The sequence below is a fragment of the Anguilla rostrata genome, chromosome 2, assembly GCF_018555375.3.
Source record: "Anguilla rostrata isolate EN2019 chromosome 2, ASM1855537v3, whole genome shotgun sequence".
Classification (NCBI taxonomy): domain Eukaryota; kingdom Metazoa; phylum Chordata; class Actinopteri; order Anguilliformes; family Anguillidae; genus Anguilla; species Anguilla rostrata.
The window spans coordinates 26,695,734-26,719,050 of NC_057934.1; the positions used below are offsets into that span (position 1 = coordinate 26,695,734).

The window sequence follows — 23,317 nt, forward strand, 5'->3', positions numbered from 1 at the left end:
ACTAAAGGCCAGTTCAGATCAATGATTCGCAACGAGACTGGATGCAAATTCCAAGATGTCTGATTGTAAACGTTCTAAAACTGCACTTGGCGATTTGACAAGGTGGGTCTTTTGAGACCCCAGGCAACGGCTTCAGACGCTCTGCAGCTAACCAGTTCACACCGCTGCAATTTTCTCTGCAACATTCTAAAACCGTTTTGTCTCATTGCGAATCATTGATCCGAACTGGCCTTAACGATACCGTTATTTACATTGCCATCAAGTTTAATGATCGGAATAAAGCCGAGGTATAGGTGGAGCAGAGCCGGGTCTGATTTCTGTGTAAAGATGTCAAGCCGGAGAAAACTAAATAAAAGAATATAGCAGTATGGATTAGCGTCGTTGTTATTTTATTACGCTTCCTCATATGTTCCTTCAGCCCGGATGCCCTTTTTTGATGAAATCTTCTTTGTTTTTGTTTTATTCTTCTTGTTCTGATTGCTAATTTAACACCCAGCTCAGCTTTATCCTCAAACAGTTTAGCTAGCAAAACCAGAAACACCAAGGGTAACATTTTGCAAGGCAGTTTCAAAAATATCACGCAACAATCATTCACCAGATACATAATTGCACAAGCCACAGTGAATCCCGCGAATTCTTCTCTGCAGTGTAAAGATGTTCATACCGGGCAAAAGGTGGATAATGAACGTTTGTGGAAATCGATTATCACTAATTCTACCCCAGGTCTGCTACAGCATTTTAACCCTGCTCAGCAGTGTAAAGACAGCGTAAGTTAGCCTAATGTTAGACAATGAATGAGTATGTACATAACGTTACTTTTATAACAACCATTTTTTATTCAGTAAATAGTAACTGTTATAGTTCTCGTGGCCCAGGTGCCAACTGGCTGACGTCACACAGGCGACACTGGTTGGATCCGGTTGGATCTCTGGGCAGTGAGGTCCAAAAACATACCTGCAATTACTGCTTTTCGCCATTGGTACCGCCTAAGAGAACGAAACTGAAATCTTCGAGATTGTAACTTTAAGGTTGTATATTTATTCTATATTTAGGCACAGATACTAACAGTAGAATGACATGGTATAATTTTTGAAAAATTAGGGTTATTGTTGGGTTTTTCTTGTTGCTATGATGGAATATGAATTTTTAGTGGTGAAAGATTTTTTTTTTTTGAATGCCCAGATAGACACATCCATCACACATCCATCCATCCATTCTCTAACCACTTAGTCTAAGTCAGGGTCGGGGTGGCAAAGGGGCAAGCAGAGCAGCCCAGATGCCCCTCTCCCCAGCGACTTCTGCCAACTCATCCTGGTGGATCCCCAGGCAATCCCAGGCCAGCCTTTGAATATAATTCCTCCAGAGTGTCCTAAGTCTACCCCTGGGTCTTCTCCCTGGTGGCTGAGCCCGGAACACCTCCAGAAAACGGCGGCCAGGAGGCATCCTTATCAGATGCCTGAACCACCTCAACTGACTCCTTTCAATGCGGAGGAGCAGCGGTTCTACTTTGAGGGCCTCCCGGATAGCTGAGCTCCTTGTATGGCCGCTTGTAATCGCAATCATACTCTTTCTGTCACTACCCATAGCTTGTGACCATAGGTGAGAGTAGGGATGAAGATCAACTGGTAAATCGAGAGCTTTGCCTCTCAGCTCAGTTCCTTCTTCACCACCACCGTCCGATTCAATGCCCACATTACTGCGACCACTGCACCTGGGCGGCCATCGATTTCCGAATCCCTTTTTCCCTCACTCGTGTGGGAATGAGACCCCAAGATATTTGAACTCCTCCACCTGGGGCAGTTGCTCCTCCCTTACTTAAAGAGGGTAATCCATCTTTTTCTGGGAGAGGACCATAACCACAGACTTGGAGGTGCTGATCCTCATCCCGATCACATCACACTCAGCTGCAAATCGCTGTGGTACGCATCGAAGGTCACAGTATGATGAGATGTCCCCTAACTGGACACACTCCATACCTCGGCTGCGCCTTGAAATCCTTCCATGAATACCACGAACTGGAGGGGAGACAAAGCGCACCCTTGGCAGAGTCTGTCTAGTGCAGAAGTCCAATAACATAACACCGCTCGGGTTCAGATCAGAGAGGCCGTTCCTCCCAATCACACCCTTCCAAGTTTCCCAGTCATTGCCAATGTGAGCATTGAAGTCTCACAGTAGGACAATGGAGTCAGTAGGTGGGGTTTTTTCCAGCACCCCTCCCACCTTTTCCAAGAAGGCTGAATACTCTGAACTGCTATTAGGCACATTAGCTCAAATAACAGTCAAAGTTTTCCTCTCTGTCACACGCAGTCGCATCAAGGCGACTGTCTCGTCCACTGCAGTAAACTCCAACTGAGCGGCCACCAGCCGGGGACTTGTGAGTATCCCCACTTCTGCCTGGTGCCTTTCACCCTGAACAACTCCCGAGTAGGAGAGAGACGACCCCCTAACCAGGAGTTTGGTTTTAGAGCCAACACTGTGTCTAGAGCTGAGCCCAACTATATCTAGTTGGTACTTCTCAGCCTCACACACCAGCTCCGGTTCGTTCCCCACCAGAGAGGTAACGTTCCATGTGCCAAGAATCAATTTCCGTTGTGTGGGCAGATGAGGCATGGATCTACCCTGTTCTTGCCCCCTACCCGATGGGCATTGCACCCAACCCCTAACCTGAACCTTGCGGGTGGTGGGCCCACACGGTTTTCCCACATAGTTTTTTTGGGCTGGGCTGGGCTTGGCCAAGATACATGAGCTGCCCGACCATTAGGTGCTTGCTTGAGAACACCACCCCCAGGCCTGACTCCAGGGATGGGTCCCAGTAACCTTATTCTGGGCAGGGTAAACTTAGCTCTGCATTTTTTTTACCGTAAGTAGGGGTCGATTGGATCATATTCATCTGGGTCCTTACCCCAGACCTGTTCACCTTGGGAGACCATACCGGGGGACATATAAAACCCCCAATGGACATATAAAACACCACTAAAAGGCCACAATCCAGGAAGGGGGTAGAGTATCTAGTACCCCTTTTATTAGTTCTCAAAGCTAATGACAGAATTTCTCTGGGAAATTTTGAAGTGAGGGAAGTCATGTCTTTCCCCAACAGCCTCACACAGACGCACACACATACAATAACAGTTGATTTGTCTGTGCTGTCCTCTCACTTTAAACCTGTCCAGTGTAGTAAAAACCTGCCAAGACTTTCCTCCCACTGGCATAGCTAATTGCATCAAAGAGGTATAATCCTCCTGATTAAAATAATAGGGTGATTTGAATTACTTACAAAAATATATAATCAAATCGTAAATAATTTACAATAGTATAGTGCCCTTTATCATTATCGCAGTGTCCTTTATGCAATCATTTGCTGATAAACAAAGCTTCGATATACAGTCAAATCATGAGCTAACAAGTGCTGTATAAAAACAGAAAGTGAAAGTAACTCTGTATGTCATATCGCCCTTAATTACATGGAGTTGTCTTAATTAAAAGATAACACCGGTAATTTCTGGACAGAAACATTTTTGCTTTCATAGACTATGTTGATGATACTGAAAAAATGAAAATGACTAGTGTTATCCTTTAAATTAATAAAATGAAATAAAAAAAATAAAAGAATAGTTTTAAAGCAAAATAAATGTTTTAAAACATGTAAGAGTTATTTTGTATTGTTACAATATAACTACATGTTTCTGTTCCAGTATCACACATTTTCTAAATGCCATTTATGCCCTTAACCCCATAGCGCACATGCCAAATCTTGCCAATCCTAGCCCATTTAGGGGGTACCCTATTTAAAGCCTTATAACTCCAGATGAGAACACCACAGAGACTTGAAAAATGGCTTAAATGAAGCAGGACATTTTTAAAATTTACAATACTAATGCAGATTAGTTTATATTTACAATTTTGGAAGAAATAAAGTGCCACAAATGCAATTGTCTAGACAAAAAATGAATTTTCACTTTTTTAGTTTGCAATGAAATACTGAGAGATTGCATATATACAGCAGGTTAAACTATACAAGGGTGGATATGTAGAACTACTATAGATTTATGAAGCAAAAACTAAGCAGTGTACCCAGCATCTCCAAATCTATCCAAAATGTCTAAATTATGCATTGCTGTAAATCACAACGTATTCACGTATTTCACTGCAAATCAACTGTTTTGTCTCAAGAAACTCACTGTTGCATCATTTTCAAGTGGGAATTACAAGCTTTCCATCAGTACAGTGGTCTAAAATATCCAGGGGTCCAGAAACATATCCAAAATCTCTCCAAAAATGAATAAAATGATTTTTGTCCATTATAAAGCATATACCGCTTATGAAGTTATAAAATGGGACATTGCTATCAGGTTAAAAAACAATGCAAAAATATTGTCACGCAATGCGGTACAGTACCTAAATGTATAATAATTAACTCTTGTATGTATTTCTATACTCTGTACACTCATATGTTTTCTTGTATGGGGATGGGACGACATGAAAACAATTTTCAACCGTCCACCACGTTTTGGCAATGCTCCAACTCTCACGTCATCACTGTTGCATGCTTCACAAAAACTATTACACTACTAACTAACGCTTACATTACAGTGTGAAATATCCACATTATATAATACCACTAACCTATTGAAAGGCACTCAATTTCAAAAATAACATATATAACCGAAGTATTTTAAGCAGTAATACTTACATAGCAATGATGAAATCTTATCTGTTTTCAGTAGATAGAGACAGAGACAGGAAATCAATGATATAGTTCTATCCACTCCTGTCTTACACCAGAAAATGATGTCAGCTAGGTCTATCAGCAAACATATGGCTTAGCTATGCTCAGAAGTCCTCAATAATAATAGTATTTTGCAAGAAATTCCAAAAAATTTGACAACGTTTCGTTAGCAGTGTCTTTGTTTTACTGCTACCACAGAGTGAATGCGTAATTGAATGCGATGATAAGAACATTTCCGGTTACGCTGACCTATAAAACGCTATTCCAAAAGCAGAATTAGACGTGTTACAACATCATTAGAAAGCTTATACTCTCACCTACTAAATAAATGAATTGTCAATCAAGCCAGACTGTACTAAAAAGGGCGACAACACCGTAAACAACATGTGTGGTATTACGCACAGCTATTTTGGAAGATACCCAGGCATCACAAATGCACGTATATTTCACAAAGGGATTGTCCAAGACAATGTATGACCACTCAGTCTCAAAAGGGATATCTCTATGCGTAAAACCAATGGTAAGGTTGTATATTTATTCAGTGTTTAGTCCCAGATATTGACTGTAGAATGACATGGTATCATTTTTAAAAACCTTTTCTCATTTATTTCGTTATTCAGTGAGCAACGTTTTCACTGCTGTATTGGCATATCTTAGGGCTATTGTCAGGTTTATCTTGTTGCTATGATGGAATACAATTTTTTAGTGGTGAAAGAATATTTTTATGAATGCCAAGATAGACAATATTGTCCATTATGTCATGGGTGGGGGGTGTAGTTGTAGATGAGACTGCAGGGAGGGAGGCGTGTTAAATGAACGACCAGAGCGACAATGGTGGTGCTGCGAAACTTCGTATTTGGCAGAGTTGTAGTGTATCGTCTACTTATTAAACTAAAACAACATGTTTCTGTTTTTAACTCGTACTTTGGTTGCTGTAGCACTGAATGTCTGAGTTCAGTAATCTCCGCACGCCGATGTGCCGACCACTAGGGGCTTTGCGCTAAGAGGTTAAGAACAAAGAGAACGTAATGAAATGTTGGTGCTCAAAAGGTGTAAGTGATTTTTTGACTAAAATTTAACTGTTAACTCTTTTTCAGGCAATTATCGTATAGAATATGAATTCATTTAGCATAATCTTTGTAAAAGTATTTGTTACTGTTGTTAAAATAATTACAAACATTTGTATTTGCTGTCTTGTAAAATTCTGAAAAATCATTGTTTTAGGGTTTGTCTTCACAGCTCTTAGGATTCATCTGTCACCAACTGCAGTTGTCTTCCTTAGCCAACCAGGACCAAATATATGTATATATATATACATATATGTGTGTGTGTGTGTATCCATGTATGTATGTATATCAAGTACAGCAGTGGATTCCGAAACAAACTCTATAGGGAGTGCAGGGGATGGGATATATTAAAATATATTAAAAGCAGTAGACCAGATTCAAACCTTTGGGGACAATGGCCTTAACCACTGGCCACCAACGGCATGATACCTGGTGTTAATTGGATATAAATCAAACATATAGACAGTAAGCTGTCATATTATAACATTAATGGTTGAAGTATTACATTATTTAAAAAGAGTTGTAACCCTCGGTTTATGTAATACCCACCAATTCATGTAATAAGTTATTACATTAACCGACAAAACTTATTACATTAAACATTTTAGTACAGCCAATAGCAGACTCCACATGCAAACAAAAGCCTAGAATCAAGACTAGGTACTGAAATCTCTCTAAAACCTACAGTAAAGCAATTGAACACACCTGACTAATCAGAAACACATGCAAAGCCATTTGTCCCAAACATTATGGTGCCCTGATATGGGGGGGGGGGGGGGGCTAATAAAAAGGGCTATAATTTCTACATAATGAAACAGAAATGTATACAAATTTATAATAGCCTTTAATAAAAACTGATAATTAGCTGAGAATTGTGGAGTACAGAACCAAATACAGAAAATACATCTTTGTCTCAAATGTTATTGAGGGCACTCTACATAATTTCTTGAAATTCATAGGAAAGTGTATCATGCCATTTCATTTAGCATTTTCAATGGGCATAACAGGCTCTCTCTCTATCGCAGATTAATTTCCAGAAGGAGTGTGGTTCAGACAACACCTGCACTAGCAACCTCCAACTGAAAGCAGTATATGCCAATGAACAGCAGATACCTTTCCCCAGGTGTGTAAACTGGATGATTAGAATCTATCTTGGTTTTTTTTGCTCAGTAACAGCACTCAGTAGAGTGGTAGAGGTAGAGGATTAATGACCAGGTGAATATTGGGTTCAAGGGACAACCTAGGTGGGCACTGTAATTGTACTGATGCTATCATGATATACAGTGCCTTCGGAAAGTATTCAGACCCCTTTACTATTTCCACATTTTGTTACATTAAGCCGTATTATAAAATGGAAATCAGAGGGGAATAGGATAACGAGGCACAAACAGAAATAATGATTGAATAATAGTAATACAATTAAACAAAGGGGAAAACAAAAAGGAAACCAATGACGGAGAACTAACAGAAACACAAAACTGCAGTGCTGCCATCTGGCAGCCCAAAAAGGAAAAACAGACACAGAGACAGTACCCCCCCCCCCCCTCCGTCTCCTGACGTCCTAGAAGACTGAGCTGGGGAGGGGGTAACCAACAGAACAGGACTGGACTCAGGACTGACTCAGACTCTGGACTGGACTCGGGAACTGGACTGGGACTGGCCTGGACAGGACTGGAACGAGACAGAACTCGGGACTGGAACGAGACAGGACTCGGGACTGGAACGAGACAGGACTCGGGACTGGAACGGACAGAAAGAGACTCGGGGCTGGAGCAGGACAGGGGACTGGACTCGGGACTGGGAACAGACAGGGGACTGGACTCAGGACTGGGAGCAGACAGGAGACAAGACTCGGGACTGGGAGCAGACAGGAGACAGGACTCGGGACTGGGAGCAGACAGGAGACAAGACTCGGGACTGGGGGCAGACAGAGACTGGGCTCGGGACTGGACACAAGGCTTGAGACTGGACACAGATGGGGAACAGGACTCGGACGGGGAATAGGACTCAGACGGGGAACAGGACTCGGACTCAAAAACAACACGGGACTAAACTCAAAACAAGGAACAGACTAACACACAGAACACAGAGACTGAACTCAACACCACACTGGACTGAACAAAGACAAAACACTAACCTGAACAGAACAGGGGACCTAACAAAATGATAGACTGAGAGACAAGCACGCAGGGAGACAGACAGAAAGACTAATCGACACACAAAGGGACAGGCAGACGGGGAAGGTAAGGGGAGAACCCAGAAACAGGCACAAGGACCAACAGATGGGCAGACAGGACAAAAAACAAGTTGACTGACTTACAGACAGGCAGGCAGACAGACGGGTCAACGGATTGGCCGACGGGTCGACGACCTGGGGGACAGACAGACAGACAGGCCAACATAATGGCCAACAAACACGCAGGCAGACAGGCAGGCAGGCAGACAAATAGACAAGGGGGCAGGTGAACAATTAGGGGGATGGACTGGACTCATCCCCTGGGGGGAATGCCAACCACGGTGTGGCTGCGGGAAAGCTCCAGGGCTGCTGGACCGACAAGGTCTCTGGGCCCTGGGCCGGGGCAGCAACGGCTCGGGAGCAATAGGGGACGCGGGCACACTGGGGGGCCCGGGAACTCTGGAGGGCTTGGGAACACTGGACAGAGCAGGTGGCTTCTCCTGCGGGACAGTGGGCTGGGCAGGCGGCTTCTCCTGCGGGACAACGGGCAGAGTAGGTGGCGGAGGCCCCTGCTGGAGACTAGGCAGAGCAGGCGGCGGCCCCTGCAAGAGACTGGGCAGAGCAGGCGGTGGCGGCCCCTGCGGGAGACTGGGCAGAGCAGGTGGCGGATGCCCCTGCAGGAGACTGGGCAGAGCAGGCGGGGTGGCCCCTGTGGGAGACTGGGCAGAGCAGGCGGAGGATGCCCCTGCAGGAGACTGAGCAGAGCAAGTGGCGACGACCCCTGCAGGACAGCGGGCAGGGTAGGCGGCCCCTGCGGGACAGCGGGCTTAGCAGGCGGCCCATGTGGGACAGCAGACTGGACGTACTCCTTGGCCAGTGGGGGCATCTCTGCACACCCCTGGAGATAACTCTCCCACTGGAGGGCCGTTGTCATGAGGGCTTCAAGGTCAGATGACCCGATAAGCCCAGAGTAGACCAGCCCACCATGGAGGGAGTCATTTAAGCCATCCAGGAATAGCTGGCACAGAATGGCCCGGGTGAGCCAGTGAGCAAAACTCGGTCGCGTACTCCATAAATGAATGCGACCCCTGACGTATGCTCATCAGTTTGTCCGCCCAATGTCCACCGGACGTGGGGTCTGTCCGACGGCAGGACTGGACTCAGAGGGCCTCCCAGCGACCACCGGCTTGCTCCAGACCGGTGGCATGTTGAACACAAAAACCAAAAACCCCAGGGAGAGAGAAAAGGGAAAAAAATCTCTGCTGGGTCCAGTACTGGCTGGTTCCTTCTGTAACGCTTTTCGGGGAAATGGACCCAAATGCAGAGAGGGAACACAAATACAGAGAGGCGTCACAAGGAAAATTCAAACAAAGACTTTACTTCAAAAATGCAAAGAACAAACAAAAGGCCACATAGGGCAACTTTCAAAAAACACAAAATTCTTCAGAGCGGGAAAAAGCAAAACTTCTCAAAATCCAAATGAACACAGGCAGATACTTACGAGCAAAATCACACAGGTGGAAACACGGAGGCAGAAACAGTATCAGAAACACAAGGAACCAGCACCCGAGTCAGGGAAGCAAAGAACTTAAATAGACACAAAGCTAACAAGACACAGGAGGGCACAATTCAAGTCAGAGGGGAATAGGATAACGAGGCACAAACAGGAACAATGATTGAATAATAGAAAACAATAATACAATTAAACAAAGGAGAAACCAATGAGGGAGAACTAACAGAATCACAAAACTGCAGAGCCGCCATCTGCTGGCCCAAAAAGGAAAAACAGACACAGAAAATACAGAACCATGACAGGGCCGTTGTCTTGTTGGAAGGTAAATCTTCGCCCCAGTCTGAGCTCCTGAGCGCTCTGGCGCAGGTTTTTATCAAGGATATCTCTGTACTTTGCTCTGTTCAACTTTCCTTTGATCCTGACTAGTCCCCCAGTTCCTGCCGCTGAAAAACATCCCCACAGCATGATGCTGCCAGCACCATGCTTCACTGTAGGGATGGTATTGGCTAGGTGATGATTGGTACCTGGTTTCCTCCAGATGTGACATTGTGGCCAAAGAGTTCAGTCTTGGTTTCATCAGACCAGAGAATCTTGTTTCTCATGGTCTAAGAGTCCTTTAGGTACCTTTTTGCAAACTCCAAGCTGGCTGTCATGTACCTGTGGAGTGGCTTCCGTCTGGCCACTCTACCATAAAAGCCTGATTGGTGGAGTGCTGCAGAGATGGTTCTCCTTCTGGAAGGTTTTCTCATCTCCACAGAGGAACTCTGGAGCTCTGTCAGAGTGGCCATCTGGTTCTTGGTCACCTCCCTGAAGAAGGCCCTTATCCCCCAATTGCTCAGTTTGGCCGAGCGGCCACCTCTAGGAAGAGTCCTGGTGGATGGAGGCCACTGTGTTCTTTGGGACCGTCAATGCTGCAGATTTTCTTTTTGTACCTCGACACAATCCTGTCTCAGGTCTACAGACAATTCCATCGACTTCATGGCTTGGTTTTTGCTCTGACATGCACTGTCAACTTTGGGACCTTATATAGTCAGATGTGTGCCTTTCCAAATCATGTCCAATCAATTTATCACTGGTGGACTCTAATCAACTTGTAAAAACATCTCAAGTATGATCAATGGAAACAGAATGCACCTGAGCTCAATTTTGAGTGTCATAGCAAAGGGTCTGAATACTTATGTAAATGTGATATTTCAGTTTTTTATTTTTGATAAATTTGCAAAGATTTCTAAAAACCTGTTTTCGAATGTGATTGTATGCTGTAGCATTAAGATTTGCCTTCACTGGAACTAAGGGCCCTAGCCAATACCATGGAAAACAGCCCCAGACCAAGGGCTGTCCAGATACTTTTGGTCATATATATATATATATATATATATATATATATATATATATATATATATATATAAGAAGAATCATTCTCCCATTCTAACATCTGAAATAGGCTGAGATGTTTTATAATCACTATGTGGAAAAGATAGAGCTAACAGATACTTTTGGTCATTTTGTGTATGTCACATGGTGTCATGTTGTATATCTGCCAACATTTTTTTAACAAGAGATTAAAGAATGTACTTCAGTTTAATTTAAAGTGAAGTTATATAACATACTTGTGTGATATAGTTTAATGTCATGTGATATGATGTGATGTGATGTGTTTGCCTAGACGAGGAGGTCACCAAGTCCTACAGTACAGCAACAGTGTGAAAAAGGTAGTGCTCATGGTGGAGGTGACCAACCTGCCGGCTCCTGGAAAGTTGGCCGAAGATGCCCACCAAGCCATGCTCAATATCACAGTCCCACCCACATTGCGCTATTCAGGAGTACGCTCCCCAGTGAGTACAGAGAAGGCTGTTTTACTCAAAATGAACTAGTTGCTGTGAATGTTTTCATCATTAATAGCAGATCTAGGATCACCTGGTCTGTTTTAATATTTTTTTAAATGTAAACTTTTAAAATAAAAATGTAGTCCTTTCTTTGTGGCATTTCTTTCCAGCTGAGTTTGAAGTCAGTTTGTTAAAGTATTTACAGTAGCACTTACTCTTTCTGTTTGTTATGTCATGAGATGGATTGAATCTGGTGGTAGCAGGGAAACTTGAAACTGATAAAGATTAAAACATTTATGATACACTGTATCTTCAATTAGATATCTGAATGTGAAAGCTCTATACAGCAAAATATTTTTTAGCATTGATGTCTGAATTTCACCTTAGGGATAAGAAACCCTAATTATTGAATGAATGAAGGCGAAGTAGTGATGTAATAAGTAAACAAATTAGTACTGAATTTGAACAAACAAAGTTGCACCATGAAGTTGCACCTTGTCTTCAAAATAATCTTCCCTTTTTCTCTTTTAAGAACCTGGATATTCAGTGCCATGCAGAAGAGACACTGTTGTGTGAATTAGGAAACCCATTAAGTGGAAATGAGCAGGTAGGGGCAATAAACACCATCTTGCCACATCCTTCCCCACATTATTCCCAGCAGGATCCCTGTTCAGCTTTTCTTTTCAGGTTGTGGTATCTGTAATCTCTAACTCCAGAGGGTAATGCATATCTCTACCTCCCTTCTCCTATAGGCAAGATTACAGCTTATATTTGAGATGACAGGGATCAGTCTATACACACAAGAGATTGAGTCTCATTTGCAGCTGTCCACGTAAGTAATTGACTGTTCTACATCAAGTATCTTTGATGGGCTGTACACTATACTCACCTCAAACACCTAATATGTCTAGCTATAGCCCCCTGGTCTCACATTTGTTTATGTTCCTCAATCAGCTAGCTATGGACCTATCAGCAAGGCTGTGCTATTAGTTATTTGTTTACACTAATCAGGGGTGGAGAAACATGAAAAACACCACTTAGATTCATTATCTAGAGTATCTGCTGTTGGAGTCCAGTTACGTATTTATTCTGTGCCTAAAATGTGTATTATACTATAAAGCGGTTATAATGCATACACCTTAATGGGTACACGTGTGTTGTTTTCCAGGCTGAGTGAACAGGATGACCTCTATCCTGTATCTGTGGCTCTCATGATCGAGTTTTCAATACAAACCACCTTCTCCATGTAAGTTGGCAGTTTGACAGTACATATAAGGTAATTGCAGTCCTTCTAAAGTAACATATTGTCCCCTGTTCTGTCTTCATTTTGTCGTCTTTCTCCAGAAACAAACCCACAAGACAAACCCAGTTTAGTGGGAAAGTTATAGGGGAATCAGCCATGAACTCCACCAGTGATCTGGGCAGCTTTGTGGAGTACACATTCAGGGTGAGTGATAGTCATTTCATGGGTTGCTGTGTAAATCATACTCTTTAAACCCTGGGCTCCATTGTGTAAATGCACACTACAGTTTAGTATAAGCCCTGTCTGGATAAACTGTGGCCAGCAATCTTATAGGGTAGTGCATTACTGGCCAAAGCATCCCTGAAAGAAGTATTAATTTGAAGAGGCACTAGTTGGCAGCATGAACTTCTGAGAAGTGTTTGTGATAGTCTGTATTCTTCCTGAAACTATGGAAAATGTTGGAACTATGCAATTATGAGAGAAGCCTACAAGTATAATTAAACATTACAAAAATATACAAAAAATACACTACATGGCCAAAAGTATGTGGACACCCATTATATTTAGTGGGTTTGGCTACTTCAGCCACACCCATTGCTAACAGGTGCTTTATGTCAGTTAAAGATCGTGTCAAATTCCTAAGTCAAAATCATGATTTTATATCAAGCATACAGCCATTCAATTTCCTTAGACAAACATTGGCAGTAGAATGGGTAATACTGAAGAGCTCAGTGGCTTTCAACATGGCACTATCATATTTTGATTGGATTTGATTTATTTGCACTCATCATATAAAAATTACAAAATAGAACAAATACACTTACTTAAAACAATACAAAGAGGACTATTGTAAAAAGTGAAATGTTAAAAAGAGAAACTATTTGTAAAGTAGTGAGTGCAAGGATTACCCGTTAAGCCAGCGAAAGCTGGCACATTTTCAATGGGGTCCTTGACTGGACTATTGACCGAACTAAATATACAACAAATATACAAATCTGGATTTCTACATTTAAAAATGTCTTTTTTGAAAACATGATTTTGACTTAGGAATTTGACACAATCTTTAACTGACAGGTAACCTAGGCTGGAATGCTCCTCTCTACCAATATGTGTGCACAGGCCACAGTTTAAAATAAATTTTAAAGTTTTGTTTTGAGCCACCTGCAATTTCTTTTTATAATGCACACTGACACCGTTGAACCAGGCAGGAGCACAATAATCAAACTGACAGGTAATCAATGCAGAGCATTGTCATAGGACACAACCTTTACACTAAGTAGGTCCATCAAATTTCTGCCCCACTAGAGCTGCCCCAGTGAACTGTTAATACAGTAGAAAGGGCACAGATTAAAGTTTTAAGAGTACTACACTTCTTTAAGCATATTGTTTCCATAATTGTATAATTTTTTTGCCAGGACTATACTATGTATAAACACACTACATGGCCAAAAGTATGTGGGCACCTGACATCCAACTTCTCATCCAGAATTATGCACCTTAATATGGAGTTAGTCCACCCTTTGCTGCTATAACAACCTCCACGCTTATGGCATGGCTTTATACTAGATGTTGGATCATTGCTGCAGGGACTTGCTTCCATTCAGTCAGAAGAGCATTATTGAGGTCGGGCACTGATTGGACGATTACGCCTGGCTCATAGTTGTCTTTCCAATTTTTCTTCACATCTGAAATAGGCTGAGAAATTGTATTTTTATAATCATTATGTGAAAAAGCCATTTGTTTGCTTAAGTAGACTTAGGTGTGTCAAAAAGGAAACGGTAAAGCTGTATTTGATAAAGCTTACATCCTGCATATACATTGGTGCCCTCTGATCATGATTTAATGCTCAAAGTTTTAATATTTAATGGCTACTGATATCTTCTTGCATTAAATTCAAAACCTTGACATACGCCTACTGGTCAGCCAAAGGGACAGCTCTGTGATATTTTCAAGTGATGACCAGACCCTACAGACTAGCTAGACCCTGCCATTATGCAATCCCTGGGCACATGGCTTGTGTGCCAAAATGTCCTTGTTTCCTGTCTGTTGTGGCCCCTTGGTGGTGAAATGTGATTGCCTCAGCAGAGAGAACAGCAGAAACTCTCCCTCATCTTTCTGATGCAGAGAAGAGATCTACATCTACAGACTACACTAAGACTCCCCTGATCTTTTTTTAGTGATTCTCTTTTTTTTTTAGATTTGGTTTTGGGATAGTAATTAATATAGGTACATGAGAAAATACAGGTCAGCTTTGTAATGATATTTACTTTTGTTGACAATACTACTTTTTGCCTTGTTCAGCAAACTTCTCTGATTATAAATGAGCCTTCATGGCCTTCTTGTGAATATCACACTTTTGTATCCCTGCGACTAACTCCAGTGTTCTCCACTTTTGTAAGTCACTTTGAATAAGCACACCAACAAAGTGATTGTCATGTAATATGGAATACAGCAGTGGTGTCATGTGTGCATGTAATGTCAGAAGAAAGACGACCAAGAGGTGACCAAAATCTGCCCTGCACTGTTCCAGGTGGCAGTAGACGGGGAGCCCCTTGGGACAATGGGAAGTCTTGAAGTTGAATTTGACTGGCCTCATGAGGTGCCTAACGGCAAATGGCTGCTTTACCTGACAGAGATTGTGATGAAGGGGACATCAGAGTCGAATTGTGTGCCCCCTGGGAAGATTGTGAACCTGCTGAACCTTACGGTAAGGGAAGGGGCATGCATTGTTAATGGCTATTATGATCCAGAAAAACTATAAGTAGCAATGCTAGATTAATTACTAGCTTATTTAAAGATGACTATGAATGCATGCAAGGGCTGACCAGCCGTACTTGGTGGTTTGACATCAGAGTGAAATCCATATGTAATTCAGAGACAATACTCCATTTTCTCTGGTTTGTCAAATAGCTTTTCCAAAGTATCCCCATTCAGTGTGTCTCATTTGGTGGGATACATCTGCATTTATGATATGGAACTCAAGAAATATCTTCATTCAGAATCTGAATCTGAATTTGGTTAATTTAGCTGAAAATTGCAAATTTGGAAAAAAATCCACAAATAGGTTGTTTTTTTCACTGGGTGTAGTCCAGGCAATCAGATTTTAGGATACACCCTTTTGCTAATGCCCACATTACTCCAACCAATCAGAACATGTACACTTCAGGATTGTGTTGTGTAGTGCCAAGACAACCACTTGGTTGGGAAGATGTAATGGCCATCTCTTTGATCAACGAATTAAGCTTTCAGATATTGAACCAAAATGAAACCACATCTCCTTATAATTGTACTAGGGATGAGCGAGTACACCATTATCTGTATCTATCTGTATCTGTTCAACCAACTAAATTGGTATCCGTATCCGTACTCGGAATGGGCGGTGCTTAAACCGGAAGTGGGCGGGGCCTAACCGGAAGTTGGTATTTTAACACCTTAGCGCAAAGCCCCTAGTGGTCGGCTCACCGGCATGCCGAGATTACTGAACTCAGACATTCAGTGCTACTGCAACCAAAGTATGAGTTAAAAACATAAACGCTTTGTTTTAGTTTAATTAGTAGATGATACATGACAAAAATGCTGAATACGGAGTTTCGCAGCGCCACCATTGTCGCTCTGGTCGTTCATTTAACACGCACCTCCTCCCTGCAGTCTCATCTGCAACTACACCCCCCACCCATGACATAATGGACAATATTGTCTATCTGGGCATTCATAAAAATATTCTTTCACCACTCAAAAATCGTATTCTGTCATAGCAACGAGATAAACCCGACAATAGCCCTAAGATATGCCTATACAGCAGTGAAAACGCTGCTTATTTAATAACAAAATAAACGAGACAAAGTTTTAAAAAATGATACCATGTCATTCTACAGTCAATATCTGGGACTAAATATTGAATAAATACACAACCTTACCATTGGTTTTACGTGTAGAGATGTCCCTTTTGAGACTGAGTGGTCATATAGTCTTGGACAATCCATTTGTGAAATATACGCGCATTTGTGATGCCTAGGGTACCTTCCAAAATAGCTGTGCGTAATACCGCACATATGTGTCGTTTACGGCTTTGTTGCCCTTTTTAATACAGCCTGGCTTGATTGACAATTCATTTATTCAGTAGGTGAGAGTATAAGCTTTCTAACAATGTATAACATGTCTATTTGTGCTTTTGGAATAGCGTTTTTTAGGTCAGCTTAACCGAAAATTTTCTTATCATCGCATTCACTTGTGCATTCACTCTGGTAGCAGTAAAAGACGCTGTTATCGTTACTCTGGTTTTATTATTTTTTTTAATGAACTGACGGTGTGAAGACAGTAGTAGACAGAGCGCGCCAGGTTACAGTTGGCTAACCATGATGCACTGTATGTCTTGTGATTTCAGGTAAGCGACAACATCTAAATGTGCACAAGTGATATTGCATTAGTACAGTGCAGACCTGCCAACCTGCACGCATTTTGTGTACCAACCACGCAATTCTTGGTCAAAATACGCAGGTACAAAATGCCAGCTGAAACTACGCAAAAAAAAAAAAAAAATATATTATTGTAATTTAATTACGGAAAACAATCAATTAATACAAAACAATACCGTACATTTATTTAAACTACATCCCTCAGATTGAACCAGATGCTACGACCTTGTGCTTGTGGTTCTGTAACCCCTCCCCGACCCACTCAACATCCACTGATACGCAGCGGTACTTTATTATCCACCGGGGCGTAACGCTGCATTGCTGAGGTAAAATGGGAAGTGGGGAGTAATAATCAAGCACAAAAATGTGACCGTAATGTTAACATATAAAACGTTAAAACATGTTCGGTAACTTTACGAGATGATGCATTTCAAGGGGTAAACCTCTAAACCTATGGGGCGACATAGCTCAGGAGGTAAGACCGATTGTCTGGCAGTCGGAGGGTTGCCGGTTCAAACCCCGCCCTGGGCGTGTCGAAGTGTCCTTGAGCAAGACACCTAACCCCTAACTGCTCTGGCGAATGAGAGGCATCAATTGTAAAGCGCTTTGGATAAAAGCGCTATATAAATGCAGTCCATTTACCATTTACCATATCCTAATGAGATAAATTTGTGTATATAGTTAGCAGTAGTAGTAGCTCGCGTACGATTTAGCCTCGTTAGGAGACGTGCGAATAACTGATGGAGTAATTTAGCTGCAGTAACTCAAATGCTACGGAGACTCCCTGTTCAAACTCTGAATCGCACACGCTCTGTTGGAGCAAAGTGACCATTGCAAAGGTGTTTGAGTATAGACTGCTAACGTAGCAAATAATTCCGATTATTGCATCCAGTCATCCGACCAGCCTTGCAGTTAGAAAATAATCATGACGTCAGATGACGAGGATACTAACAAGGAGAGAGAGAGAGAGCAGCAGACCTACTAAAAAGAAGCGAGTCCATGCCCTCCAGAAGTTCCTCGCAAAATATCAGCAGCAATGGCCGTGCCTCCGCCCCTCAAAACATCCGTTTTGCACATTGTGCAATTATGATTTTGACATTAGCCACCAAGGAGCTTCAGGTAATAATTTAGCTAAACCTCTAGTTACAAAGGCCTACATTCCTAGATAATTTTTCAATTGAATACTTCTTTTTTTCATTAGGCCTATATGATGTGTGCCTATATAAGCTGATTCAATTATTTAATTATTAAATAAAAATGGAAATCATGAACAGAAACTTGGTTTTATTCATAATTGACAGTGTTTTACATCGCAACAGTTTTTCTTTTACATTACAACATAAGTTTCTGTAAATACTTGAAAATTAAAACATATGTTACAATATACAAAATAAATTATTTCCATTTTCATTAAATAATTGAATGCAATTCACTTAACTGATGGTTATCAGTTTGTATAATATCATATAATGAAATATTAATCATGAAAAAATTGTTTTAAGCAGGCGTACTCAAACTTCTGACTTGCAAGTGTATCATATAGCCCAGTGCATGTGATATTTTAGAATCAGGTCAAATTATACAATTTTGCCTGATCACTTCAACAGTCAAAACTAGAATTATGAAGAAAGACTTGTGTGTGCGTGCAAAGCGAAGTGGTGAGAAAGCATGTGAACTAAGCGTTACACTGACTATTGTGGTACTTAGAATATTTTCCTACGGTTGGCAGGTCTGACAGTGGATGTATAAGAATGCTAGGATGTCAATGATGCTGGTAGAGTGTGTGTATGAGATCACTAAATGTTATAAAATACAAGTACATGCTTATATCATGTAGTCGCTAGCTAAGTGGCTAGTTAGCCCCACTGTAGCAGCTAGTTAACTGGCTAGTTAGCCCCACTGTACAAGCTAGAAATGTCCGTTTGTAATCAGTAATATGTGGTTACGTGTGAATGTCCAGTAAATGTGTGTTTCGCTATGGTGAGAATAATGTGTTGAGCCGAATCTGAGAATTGCAAACTTTATTTCATTGAGAATATATGACAATAATACATCCCTGTGGACAGAGTGGCTGTGACGATGGCAAGATTGTGTTGTGTGGCGCAGCAGCAGTGAACTTTGTATAGGCTCTGTGTAGAGGAGGAGCTCTGTGTGTGGCTGGCCTATCACGGAACGATGTGGACACTGGACACAGCTACCCAATGAGGATTTTCCTTCATCACGAGTACGGACATTGACACTTTTTACTCGGATGGTACTCGTGCTTGTAAAAAGTACATTATCCGTACCGGATACTCTTTTCATCCGAGTATCCGACTCAACCCTAATTTGTACTATCCCATTAGATTTGGAGAGGGGCTGACAAAAAAGCTGTAACTTATTTTCAACATGCCATCCCATAAAGACTTGCAACACAACTTATATATTTATACTTTATACATTTTAGGATTACACTTTAACTCAGAAATGTTGGTTTAGCTTGCTTTCAATGGAGTTGGTGCGTGCGCACACTCAGTGATATTCCCTGTAACTGGCTTGAGGCAATGGAGGCGACCTTATCTGGGACTCTCGAATGGACTCAGTGTTATATAAAGTCTTGGATGTCGGACACAATAATACGACTACACTGGGTCTGAGGTAAATTTTTATGCACACCATTGGACCTTTGTAGTTCAATCATCTTGTTTACACTTTTTATCTTTATTCATTATTGACAGTTGGATTATTTGGGAGTAGTGGGTAAGAGTTGTAAGAGAAAGATGTAGATTTTTCAGAACTTTTAATTTGAAAGGCTAGGCCTATCCTTTAAAATAACCACTTATTAGGCACATGGGATTCTTACTATTATTATCTTAATTATTATAATTATCCATCCATTATCTATGCCCGCTAATCCTGAGCAAGGTTGTGGGGGGTGCTGGAGCCTATCCCAGTGTGCAGTGGCAGAAATACACCCTGGACAGGCCGCCAATCTATCGCAGGGCACACACACCATTCACTCACACACTCATACCTACGGGCAATTTAGAGTCTCCAATTAGCTTACCTGCATGTCTTTGGACTGTTGGAGTAAACCGGAGTACATGCACATGTAACGTTAAAAAAGAAAATGAGCCAGTACTTGCCTAAGTAATGTTACGTCTTCTGTCTCCAATGTGGGCCTGACCCTGAGTTTTATTTTTCGAAGTTATTCTTGTGGTCATTCAAAATGGCATGGTGAAATGTGTCTACTGATGTTGTGCTGCAGGATGTAATGCTGCTGTATTTAGCTATATACTCTGTATTTGTATTGCCCTTGACATTTGTTATGTTTATCTGTTGGTTGATAACAAAAATGTATGCACTGCTGCCAAACACCCTAGTGGCAACCGTTTAAGAACGTTTATTTTCTGCAGTAAGATGTCACTAGAGATGCAGGTGTCAAATGGTTCATGACCCCGATGCTTCAACCAACACAATAGTGCCAACTGTGTCATTGCTTCGGAAAGCTTCTTTCTGCCCACCACTCTAAATGCTTGGGCAACCTGTGTAAATCCTTTGCCGGTGACAGTATTAACCCCAGATGTGAACACTACAGAGACTTGAAAAATGGCTTAAATGAAGGAAGACATTTGTACAATTTACAATACTAACGCAGATTAGTTTATATTCATAATTTTGGAAGAAATAAAGTGCCACAAATGCAATTGTCCGGACAAAAAAATCAAAAATGAATTTGCACTTTTTTCATTTGCAATGAAATACTCAGAGATTGCACATATACAGCAGGTTAAACTATACATGTGCTGGATCACAAACATCTTGACCACAAGTTCATAAAATCTAAGGGTGGATATGTAGAACTACTATAAATGTATGAAGCAAAAACTAAGCAGTGTACCCAGCGTCTCCAGATCTATCCAAAATGTCTAAATTATGCATTGCTGTGAATCACAACATATTCACATATTTCACTACAAATCAACTGTTTTGACTCAAGAAACTCACTGTTGCATCATTTTCAAGTGGGAATTACAAGCTTTCCGTTAGTACAGTTGTCTAAAATAGCTAGGGGTCCAGAAACATATCCAAAATCTCTCCAAAAGGGAATATAATGCTTTTTGTCCATTGTGAAGCATATAAATGAGTTCCTTATGAAGGTTTAAGATGAAACATTGATGTCAGATTTAATGCAAAAATTGTCACACAATGCTGTACAGTACCTAAATGGGTAATAATTAACTCTTGTATGTATTTCTATACTCTCGTATATTTTCTTGTATGGGGATGGGACAACATGAAAACAATTTTCAACCGTCCACAACGGCAGTGTTCAAACACTCTCGTCATCACTGTTGCGTGCATCACAAAAATTTCTAGACTTCCAATGAAGGCTTGCATTACAGTGTGAAATATCCTCATTATAAAATACCACTAACCTATTCAAAGACACTCAATTTCAAAAATAACGTATATAACCGAAATATTTTCAGCAGTAATACTTACATAGCAATGTTGAAATCTCATCTGTTTTCAGTAGATAGAGACAGAGACAGTAAATCAATGATATAGTCTTACACCAGAAAGCGATGTCAGCTAGGTCTATCAGCAAACATATGGCTTAGCTATACCCAGAAGTCCTCAATAATAATAGTATTTTCCAAGAAATTACGAAAAATCGCTGACCACGTTTCGTTAGGTAGCACCGAATGTCTGAGTTCAGTAATCTCGGCACGCCGGCATGCCGACCACTAGGGGCTTCGTGCTAAGAGGTTAAATGGGCATATATCAATGCACCACATGTTGACACAGTCATTAGATAGCCACTTAAATTTCACTTAGAGTGGTACTTTCCTGCTGTTTGCACTCTGTCCTGGCTGGCTGCTGGATATCCCACCGCCATACATATGACGTACCATGTTTGAAGTACCCATCTTGTAGATGTCATGTATATACAGCGTTTCATATTCAGGACTGATAAAAAAGCCTACAGTGGGCCAAAGAACAATCACGCTTCAAAAACGAAAGCACAAACATAAAAGGAATGTGCTCCAAATCAGGAAGCAATACAAATGGATAATCATGCTTCAAAAACGAAAGCACAAACATAAAAGGAATGCACTCCAAATCAAAAATTTATGCAAAGAGGAGAAAACCAGTTGATACAACGGAAGTGCTTCACGCCATTAATCACAATGGAATGTACACTTGTATAGAGAAGAACACATCACGACTGCTTTATTTGGCAACGGAAAGAGATCAGATCAGGCTGAATGTCTGAAGAGTCTCTATGAAATGTGAATAAATGAAAATAACTGTTCTTATATGATCATCACAAATCCGTTATTTATTATGAAAGAGAAACATGGTTTGTTTTCAACTGCAGGTTGTTAGCTGGCTAGCAACTTAGATGGGTATGTTAGCTATGCTAACTAGTGAGTTTGCGTTATCTCACAGCAGTTAGCTGCATAAAACTAAAACTCACGTTAGTTACCAACCCGCATCTCTGGTGTCTTTTGCGGGTTAAACAAGTCATCCAGCCGTGATGTACTGGGATTCACTTCCATGTTCACAGTGCCAGTTGAATGTGGATATGGCGCCCCCTGATGGACATACAGTTGTTTTCCTTTTTTTTTGGGAAAGCATGCCAAGACACCACAAGAAAAAAGGACTGCGTGGCAGCTGTCCTCCTGGCCAGCCCTATACAGGGCCCTTCACATTGGGGATGGTGGAGTCCAGTCCTCTAGACTGTCTGGGAGACCTCCTAACTGGTGACTTACCCCAACCCCAGTAGGGAACAGGATGTCTGGTCACCAGAGGACCTGGGCCCATGTCTGGGACACATCTAATATGCAAACAATGTCTCAGAAGATGAAGATGTCTGGCCAGAGCTGTGGTGCGAAAGCTGTGTGAAATGTTACCAACTGGATTTCTGTACCCTACCTGAAGCTGCAGCCCAGCCAGCCTACCAGGCTGAGGAGCCCCTGCAACCTGCTACCACAAAACATTGATTCCTGTTGCCACAAGCCCTCCTAAGGCTCCATGTACACACCAAAAGCCGCCACCATCCCACTGACCAGCCTAGAAAGCCTTCGCCACCCCACTGCCCAGCCTAGAGGTCCATTTAGAGGCCACAGCTCCGCTGCCCTGTCCAGTGGCAATGCCAGAAGCTGCCCCCCATCTTACTGCTATAGAAGTCCTGACTGTGAGACCTCTAGAAGGGGACCCTCACTACCAGTTGCAGCGGGCCCTCCAGAAAGAGCCCCTTGCAACCACCAGCCACAGCAGGCCCTCTATCCAGTTGCCACATGGTCTCCTATAAATACCTTTCCTCACCCCAAACCACCAATGCTTCCCTTGTTTTCATCTTGC

The 23,317-nt window shown here is 41.8% G+C and overlaps 1 protein-coding gene across 4 annotated transcripts in view; it reads left to right on the plus strand.

Moving 5' to 3' along the window:
• LOC135247694 (integrin alpha-3-like) overlaps positions 1-23,317 on the plus strand; it is a 118,747-nt gene that overhangs the window by 67,566 nt on the left and 27,864 nt on the right. For all 4 annotated transcript variants that reach the window (XR_010328271.1, XM_064321443.1, XM_064321442.1 and 1 more), the window contains 7 exons: positions 6,819-6,916; positions 11,149-11,317; positions 11,841-11,915; positions 12,061-12,140; positions 12,477-12,554; positions 12,653-12,755; positions 15,082-15,258. Coding sequence is in view for 3 of the 4 variants with exons in the window: in XM_064321443.1 (XP_064177513.1) it covers positions 6,819-6,916; positions 11,149-11,317; positions 11,841-11,915; positions 12,061-12,140; positions 12,477-12,554; positions 12,653-12,755; positions 15,082-15,258 (780 nt within the window). In the remaining variant the exon portion in view is untranslated. The remainder of the gene's footprint in view (positions 1-6,818; positions 6,917-11,148; positions 11,318-11,840; positions 11,916-12,060; positions 12,141-12,476; positions 12,555-12,652; positions 12,756-15,081; positions 15,259-23,317) is intronic.